The sequence below is a fragment of the Aptenodytes forsteri genome, unplaced genomic scaffold, assembly GCF_000699145.1.
Source record: "Aptenodytes forsteri isolate BGI_AS27 unplaced genomic scaffold, ASM69914v1 Scaffold243, whole genome shotgun sequence".
NCBI classification, from domain to species: domain Eukaryota; kingdom Metazoa; phylum Chordata; class Aves; order Sphenisciformes; family Spheniscidae; genus Aptenodytes; species Aptenodytes forsteri.
The window spans coordinates 766,376-775,025 of record NW_008795314.1 but is presented as its reverse complement, the minus strand read 5'-3'; the positions used below and the strand labels follow the sequence as shown (position 1 = coordinate 775,025).

The window sequence follows — 8,650 nt, the reverse complement described above, 5'->3', positions numbered from 1 at the left end:
GATATCGCCAGGGGGGATCTAACCCTGGTATGGGGGCGTCCATATGGGGTGCAGTGCCGGTGGGGCATCCTGGGTGGGGAGGGATGGGGCAGGCTGGGTGGGGAGGGTGCTGCACCCATATCCCCACGCGGGACCTAACCCTGGTAGGGGGGCGTCCATATGGGGTGCAGTGCCGGTGGGGCATCCTGGGTGGGGTGAGCTGCAGCACCCCTGGGAGGGGTTCATGTGGCACCCACATCCCCACAGGGGACCTAACCCCCGGGGGGTGATGTGCAGGTGCGGCACTGGTGGGACGCCCTGTGCGGGGTGGGTGCTGCAGGCCTGTCCCCACAGGGGCCCCCACCCCAGCACGGGGGGTGTATGGACAGGGTGCTGTGCCATCCGGTCACCCTGTGGGGTGGGGACATGACAGGCAGCCCCAGGACAGGCATTAGGGGCAGACCCGCTGCCAGCCAGCCCGTGGGGTTTGGTCCCACTGCAGGGCCAAACTCGCAATCCCCGTGGGTGTAGGGCTGGGGGCGAGGGCGCCTGGGACACCCTGCAGTGGCCGCCCCCGCGGTCATGGGGCACCCGTCTTCTCCGTCTCGTTCCCACAGCTTCATCAAGGCAGTTTTTCTCAGCGCACTGGCAGCCTGCCTGGCCGCCGCTCCCACTCCGCCAGCCCTTTGTGTCCTGGTGTTTTGGCAGCGGGGTTTTTTCTGTCACTCCCATTCCCAGATGCGGCTGAGTCACCTCCCAAATTTGCACCCACAAGCCTCCCCAGGAGCCGGGGATCCGAGCCTGCCACAGTGCTGCCTTCCTGAGCACTGCTGCCTCAAGCGTGTGGGGCCTCTGCGGGGCTGCAGGCTGATGGGAGCCTGCGAGGCTCGTGACGTGGTGGCATCCCCGCGTCGGCATGGGGCATTTGGGGACCTTGGGGAGGTTTGCTTTTTCTGGGGGGGAGCCCAGGGGCTGCAGATGCACTGGCGGGGAGCACAGCAGCAGCCCCGAGCCAGCTCCCACTCCCTTGCAGGCTCTTGGGGCTACAGGAAAACCCTTTTGCCAGTGTTATTAGTCATCGGGTGCCTTAAAATAGAAGGCGTGTGTGATCCCAGCCCTGAGGAGCTATTAAGCCTCAGCAGGCGCTCCTTAACGTCGCCTGCACGGCCTCGGCAGCCGCTCTCTGCCACCACCCTTGCCCTGCGGGGTGGGAACGATGGACAGGGAAAGCGCCTGTCCCCCTTCACAGGGCATGAGCGCCGCAGGGGGTTGGGGACTGAGCATCGGGAGGGGGAGCTGCCCTGGTTGGGGAGTGCAATGCCCTCCTGGCTCCCAAGGGACCCGTCCTGGTGATGGGCAACGGCTGGTGCAAACAATAGAGGGTCAGGAAACGTGTGTTCGGACGGTGCTTCCTTTGCAGCCACGTAGCACCCTGTGCTCCTGAGCTGGTTTGCTTTGCTCCTAACGAGACATGTTCAGGAGACTCAGCGCTGCGTTTCCGAGTGCTCCAGGTCTGCCTTTCGGTTTCTGCACCCGTCCCAGGCAGATTTTTCCCAGCCTTGGGATACACACTAAGAGCACGCAGCTTAGCTGCGCTTGCTGCAATCGCTGCCTGATGGTTTTGCTTTCAAATTCCTATTTTGTTTGGTTTCCGCTGAGACCGGGGTGGGGAGCGTGGAGCAGGGCACGACCCTTTGCAGCCTGGCTGCTCCTTTAGTTTTCCAACCGAGTGAGAAAGGATGTTTGTAGGTTGGATGTTGCAGGGGAGGAAAACAGGAAAACAACTCGTGATTCCCCTTGCACCCTTCACCCGAAGCCTGATAGCAAGGTCACGGTCAGAGAGGGGGCTGTGGGTTGAACTTAGGGAGAGGCTGGGTCCCCTGCACCTCCCTGCTGCTGGGATCGGGGGGCAGAGCTCAGCATTTGTCCTTCATGTCTGCAGGCCCAACAAGCCAAATTCCTCAGCGATGCAGAGAACGAGCTGGAGGAGCTGGCAGTCACCATCGCACAGGCCAAGAAGATGGTGGAGCTCATTAAGGTGACTCTGCGATGGCTTCACTCCGTTAGCACAGCTCTGCTGGGCTGGGGAGTGGAGGTGAAGGGCCCGTGAACTTTTGGGGCACCTGGGATATAGAGGAGCACAGGGGAGAAAGTGCTCTGTAAAACGATGGTGACCCCGGCAAGGATCCCTGAGGATTCTTGCTCCTCATCTCTACTAACCCTCACGGCATGTCTGGTTGCTTTCGTTTGCAACCTGGAAGGAGGAATCGGGCAAGGACCATGCCAGGGCATCCGCTGGCTCTTGCACCTTCTCTCCCCAGGCTCACAGGGGTTTTGGTCCCCTTTGGCTCTTGTGCAAACACGTCACTTCACCGCCTGGGGACATGAGACGTGGTGGAGCAGTAAGCGGCTGTGCCCAGCCAGGGCCCTTGACACCTGGGTTGTAAAGTGCTCTGAGCTCTTGGGTGAAGGGGGTTACGGGGTGTCAGGGGGACCCCACAGAGCTGCGAACTGGGTGCTGGGCAGGGGACAAAGGTGCTGTCCCACACCCTCGCCTATGGGAGGTGACTCCAACCCCTCTCTCCCTGCGCTCAGGGCGCCGCCACGAAGGAGAGGGAGAGAGTCGAGAAGCTCTTTGCAGAAGCCTCTGAGGTCCTGGCAACCTTCCAGAAGGAGGTGGTTGGTTTCATTGAACACGGGGAGCGCTCCATGCTGGGGGAGGCTGAGGCCGATCTCCGCTGGAAGGAGGAGAGGCGAGCCAAGCTGGTCCAGTGCAAGCAAAACCTGGAGAACGTCCCCAGCACCGACACCATCTACTTCCTCCAGGTGCCTGGGTGGGATGGGGCAAGGAGAAGGAGCCGATAACATTGTCTTTTGGGGTTTTGTCCCATTTCACGTGGAGCTGGGTGCCAGGGGCCCTGGGATGTGAGGGCTGCAGAGTCTCACTCCTGTTGGCACAGTCCACTCCCCTCCCTGCTCTCAGGGGGACCGGGCGGCCAAGACTTTCTCCTCCATCACCCCCACCTCCATCCTGGCCATGACTCAAGAGAAACTGATGTGCTGCCCAGGCTGGGCACCTAGGTGTGGTTGGGCAGAGAGCGAGAGGTTGGGGTGTCCCAGTGCCCCTACCCAACACCACCCCTTCCCCAGCAGCCCAGCAAGAGGAGACCTTTTTGGGAGGAAATGCTGCTTCATGCGAGGTGGGCATGGTCTGGGTCCAGGTTTGAAAGGGAGTGAAGAGAAGGCACCAGGAGCGCGCAGCCGGGAAAGCACTCTCCTCCCTTATGCAAGGCTGTCCTTGGGCCAAGTCCTGCGAGCTGCCAGTTCGCAAATCCTCTGGGGCAGGGTGGGGTTGCGGAACAAGAAACAACTTCGGCTTGTTTGAAACCTCCTGAAACTCTGTCTTTTTGGCTCAGGAATTTCAGGCCTTAAAAGTAGCCATGGAAGAAAACCTCTCCCCAGCTCTGAGCTTCCAGAATGAGCTGAACTTCACCAAATGCACCCAAGCCGTGGGCACCGTGAAGGACGTGCTGTCCGCTGCCTGCAAAAAACAGTGGGACCACTTGCAGGGGAAAGGAATTGATGGGCAGAGTTCCCTGGAGATAGAGGAAGGTTTGTGTTCACCCAGCCCCTCTGCCCGGAGGTCATTCCATCACCCTCCATCCTCCCCGTGTAGGTGGGAGATGCCTGCCGGCTCGATGGCTCCAGCGAGCGCTGGCCCCTCTCCCACCAGCCCTGGAAGCTGCCCGGCACGGTTGCGCTGCACGTTGCACAATCCCTGTCTGGGCTTACGCCTTGTCCTTGAGGTTTTATGAATTTTTCCACGGAGACCGGAGCCTGGAGAGGCAACAAACAGCCTGGGAGTTAGGCAGGGCCCTGCGGGAGGGGGCAAGTGGCCAAAGTGGCCTCCCGTGAAAGGGGACTCTTTCTTCCCAGGACAGACGATCCTCTTCATGGGGCAGGCTGTGGTCTCCCAAACCTGCCAGGGTTAGAAAGCCACCGCAGCAGCATTCTCCTGCGCTTTCTCCCGCGCTTTCTCATTTAGCCTGAGCTCTCTCCTCTCTCTCATTTTCTTGGATGCCCGTGGGAATTGCAGCCGGTTCCTTGCACCCCCCGCCCATCTCCCTGGGATGACAAAGGTGGCATCTGTCCTTTCCCATGTCTGAGCCGGCAGGGATGTGCAGGGGGAGCTGGGGATGCCAGCTGGGGCTCGGGGGCCGCAGCAGCTGGGTACCATCAGGGTGTCGGGCAGGGGGCGATGCTCCAGTAACACCCTTGTTTGTGGCATCGGTTTCTTTGCTGATGGCAAACTCTTCTGTCCATGTCTCTGCAGTGTTGGTCGAGTCCCGATTTCCAGACAAGCCAAACAATTCCGCCTGCCTGGAGAGCCGTGATTACTTCCTGAAATGTAAGCGAGGGACTTTTGCTTTGACAGTTGTTGCTAAGGTCCATCTTCCCTTTCCTCTTCCCGGGCCGGCCGGCTCCTTCCTGCGTGCCTGGCCGGAGCTGGTCCCAGGCCAATGGCTGGCAGGAGCACTGCCGCCACCAGAGGAAATATTGCTCAGCTAACAAGGAAGCCTCCTTGCTTTCCTGACAATTGTCATGATCTGATCAGGTGATATTTTTTTTCCCTTGTCTGTGGTTCTGCCGGACCAGCTGCCAGGGGGCCTGCAGGCATACCGTGTAATTTCTGCTGCCTTCCAGCCCGTGACAAATTGGATCCTCCATTAAATTAGATCAGAGTTTGTGCATCTGCCTTGTTTGCCGCAGAGCAGCAGTCTGATGAGGGTCAGCTTCAGCGGCAGCAAGCAGAGGGATAATCCTGTGGCTGAGTAGAGACAGTGGGGCAGAAGGGGCTGAGGCTGAAGGGTGCAGGGCTGTGCTTGGGGTCCAACACCCCGTGTGTCCCCCCACAGCCTTACAGAGGATGTGGGGTCACCTCCTGAGATGTTCATAGGGGACAAGATCTGCCTCGGCAGCACCGGTGCACCCCGCTGGGAGCCAGGCAGCAAAGCCTGGGCTCAAGCGGGGCGTGCTGTGCCGCTGCTATAGGGTTTGGACACGCCATGGGTTCAGACCTGCAACGCAATTGGTAGTGGTACACGTCCACGGCTGTTCCCGCTGGACATCCCCTCTGTTCAGGATCCAGCAGTGGTTCTCATGTGGCTCCGCACGCTGGGAGCTGCCTCTGCTCCTGCAGGAGCCACAGGGCAGTGAGAGCCAACCACAAGGAGCAGTTGGTTTGTAGCCGTGATGTGCCTGGCTGTTCTCCTGTCTTCTTGGGGTCCCTCCCTGCTGTGTTTGTCTGTGGTTGCCTGAAACCCGCTTTTATATGGGATGTTCCTACTACCACTCTACCTACACTCTCCAATGCCTGATATCATGGTTGAGCTCATCGAGCAGCCCCTCTGCTCTCTCCTCTGCCCAGTTACCTGTATTCATCCTGCTTATGGGAGTAGCAACTCTTTCAGCCTCTTATCCTCATCGGCTGAAATTGGCCGTGGGATTTAAAAGCAAGGGGACAGAGTGATGGTGGAAGTCAGAAAGGATCGTGCTACTCACCGAAGGCTGGAGCAGGGGATCAGAGCGGGGAGGGCTGGAGGCATTTCCTCCTGTTTCCCTCCTCATCCTCATATCTCCTTCTTGCCCCACACAGTTGCCTTCATCATTGACCTGGACAGTGACACGGCCGACAAGTTCATCCAGCTGTTTGGCACCAAAGGGGCCAAGCGGGTGCTGTGCCCCATCCCCTACCCGGAGAGCCCGACCCGGTTCATCAACTGCGAGCAGGTGCTGGGTGTGAACCTTATGAACCGGGGCAATTACTACTGGGAGGTGGAGCTCATCGATGGCTGGGTCAGCATCGGCGTCATTGCTGAGGACTTCGACCCCCGGCAGTCCTACAACCGCGGCCGCCTGGGGCGGAACGAGAAGTCCTGCTGCCTGCAGTGGAATGGACAGAACTACGTGGCCTGGTTTGGTGGCTTTGAGTCCGTCATCCAGCAGCCATTTTTCCACACAATTGGGGTCTTCCTGGAGTATTCGGAGAAGGCCCTGACCTTCTACGGAGTCAAGGACTCCAAGATGACCTGCCTGCAGCAGCTCAAGGTCTCCCATTTTGCCAAGGGTCAGTTTGACTCGTTCCAGAACAAGATCAACCACCAATTCCCCTCTCTTTTCTTGTGCAAGCTGAAACCAGCCTTCTTCCTGGAGAGCGTCGATGCCCACGTGCAGATCGGGCCACTGAAGAAAGATTGCGTTTCGGTGCTAAAGCGTAGGTAACTTCCCTGGAGCACGGGAAGACCCAGAAAAGTCTGTCCTGCAGTGTATTGCCGCCGTCATGGCTTCTCTTTGGTAGCGTTGTATTTCTCTGTGGCAGTCCTCCCTCCTCGCTCTCTGCTGTTTGTGACCCAGGGGTGGATGAAGCCGTCTGGCAGGCAGAGCCGCAGGCTGGGAGCCAGGAGGCAGCTGGATCCGAGTGCCGGCTCTGCCGCTGGGCTGCTGAGCGAACTTGGGCGAGTCTCTGTGCTGCTCCCTGCCCCTCAGTTTCCCTTTCTGGACATCAGGGACTGCAATACAGCCTTTCTTGGTAAAGCGCATTGCTCAGGAGAAGTGCCACGTAGATTTGAAGCTGTATCTTGGCCAGCTGCTGGGCTGCCCGGTCCCTCTCCTTAATATCTGCCCGCACTGCCCTGTCAACTTGCATAGATGCTCTGCTTTGTGCCTTATCTCAGTCTCTGTGTCGCTGCTGCTGTTTTTTTAAGCACTGGCTCATCGACACCTTCTGCACGCTCCTTATGAAGTGCCTTTGAAGTAGCAAGCCCAGCATGGACTGGGCAAACCCCCCAAAGCAGATGCGGTCGCTTCCCCGGTGCCCGCATCACCGTCGTGCCTTGGCGTGGGTGAGCAGGGTGCTCCGGGGCAGGTGAGATGCAGAGGAGCCCGGCTGGGTGCAGGGGCGATGCTGCGGTGACACAGTACCTCTCCTTGTGGGGCTGACCACCCGTTAGCGCTGCAAATGTGAAATGAGGATCTTTGCCCTCCCTCACGCTGTGGCCGGTGGGTATTTTGAACGCTGGTCTGTGGCCGGGCTCATTTGGGAAAAGCCGTGGTCCTGCGTGTTTCGGAGCCCCATGGCCGTGGGGCTGTTCCCCACCACAGCCAAAAAATCCCAGCTGGGAAAGGGGAGAGACCTCCTGCCGAGAAAGAGCAGCGCCATTCCAGCCTTGAGATGGGGAAGCGAGCAGTGCAAAACAGTTTTGAGGATGTGCTTTTAGTAGACGCATTCTTTGGGAACTGCTTACAGAAGCTTAAATATTACAACCAAATTCCACTCCCCCCCCCGTGTTTTTGATGACCCTACTATTTTAGGGGATTTTAATACTGTTAAACTCCCAACTCTTAAAGTACCCTGGGCACACCTGAGCTGTAAATGTACCCCATAGCTTAGAGGGTTTTTTAAGTGACAGAGGTGCTGTGAGTATGTCCTGGGAGCAAATGGTGTGTTTTAGACACAGCTGTGAGCACATTGATAGAAGGTGCAGCACCAGTCAGTTATTAAATGACCCTTTAGACTCTGGCAATAAGTAACAATTAACAAAAACTACTCTCAAGGAAGTGTCCCCCCCGGGAAAGGTGGAAACTTGAGGCTGAGAGCCAAAACATGCCAGTTCACGTGTCCTAAGGGAGCTTTTCCAGCTCTGCCCTGCAGATGTTGTATTTGCGGTACAGAAACACCGCCTTTGAGGGTGGCACAGTGTAGCCCCTGTCTCAGCGCAGCGTGCCTTTCCACAAGTTTATTTTGTCTGGGATTAGTTTGCTACCTACCTCCTGAAGCTTGCTTTACAGAATCGTAGCGCTGTGTAATATATACCTAGAGAAAAAATATATTGGGTCAGGTTCTTTGCTGGCGTGAGTGAGTCAGTGATGACGCATCAACAGTCAACAGGGATGGAAAATGGCCCATTTAGCTAAATATATGAAATATATATATATATTCCCCAAAGGATAAGCTGGAAATAATAGTGGTATATTCAAGGGGAGCCAAGGGGAAAAAGTGAACGTGAATAAAAAGGGCAGCCACAAAGCTGAGAGGTTTAAAGTTAAAGCCACATTTACATAAACACTGAGGCTTAAAGAGCTCCTTTACTGTAACTCGTTTGCCAGCGCTGCCAATTCCTGCTGGCGCGGGAAGAGGTGTCAGTCCCCAGCAAACTGCCGCCGCTTTGGGCTCTCGTTGGAGGGGCTGAAGGGTCCGAATGCAGCCGCCCCCTCCCCAGGGCAGGGCTGGTGAGTCAGTCTGGGAGGCAGACCACTGGGATGTGTCTGCAAATTCTTCCTCCTCCTCCGCATGCGGCGACTCCTAAAATACTGCAGGCGGTGGGAAAAGGGGAGATAGGGCTTCCAGAGTGAAATATTCGGATGAAATCTTGGCCTTTTCCGGCCAGCGGGAATGCTGCCTGGACTTCTGTCCGGATGGGAATTCACGCCCCATGTCCTGAGCTCCTACCTCAAAACCGCTTTGTTTGGCTCGCGCCAGTCGCGCTCCTGCAAAACTCAGCCTTTGCACGAGATGTCAGCGGTGACATAGCGCAGGCGCTCCTGCTGTTTCGCTAACACCGGAGAGGACTTGTGTCGTGGTTTAACCTCAGCCAGCAACTGAGCACCACCC

The 8,650-nt window shown here is 57.7% G+C and overlaps 1 protein-coding gene across 1 annotated transcript; it reads left to right on the top strand.

Moving 5' to 3' along the window:
• Positions 1-561: 561 nt before the first annotated feature.
• TRIM47 (tripartite motif containing 47) lies at positions 562-8,642 on the top strand. Its single transcript, XM_009279484.2, has 6 exons — positions 562-675; positions 1,922-2,017; positions 2,575-2,805; positions 3,396-3,591; positions 4,313-4,387; positions 5,636-8,642. Exons 1-6 carry the CDS (start codon positions 562-564, stop codon positions 6,259-6,261), a joined length of 1,338 nt encoding a protein of 445 aa, XP_009277759.1. The 3' UTR covers positions 6,262-8,642.
• Positions 8,643-8,650: the final 8 nt, after the last annotated feature.

Excerpts from the sequence above, each read along its gene's own strand:
- TRIM47 (XM_009279484.2), top strand. The coding sequence starts at position 562 with ATGGGGCACCCGTCTTCTCCGTCTCGTTCCCACAGCTTCATCAAGGCA. Across the intron at positions 2,018-2,574 it reads AGATGGTGGAGCTCATTAAG|GGCGCCGCCACGAAGGAGAG; the intron begins GTGACTCTGCGA and ends CCCTGCGCTCAG. Across the intron at positions 4,388-5,635 it reads CCGTGATTACTTCCTGAAAT|TTGCCTTCATCATTGACCTG; the intron begins GTAAGCGAGGGA and ends TGCCCCACACAG.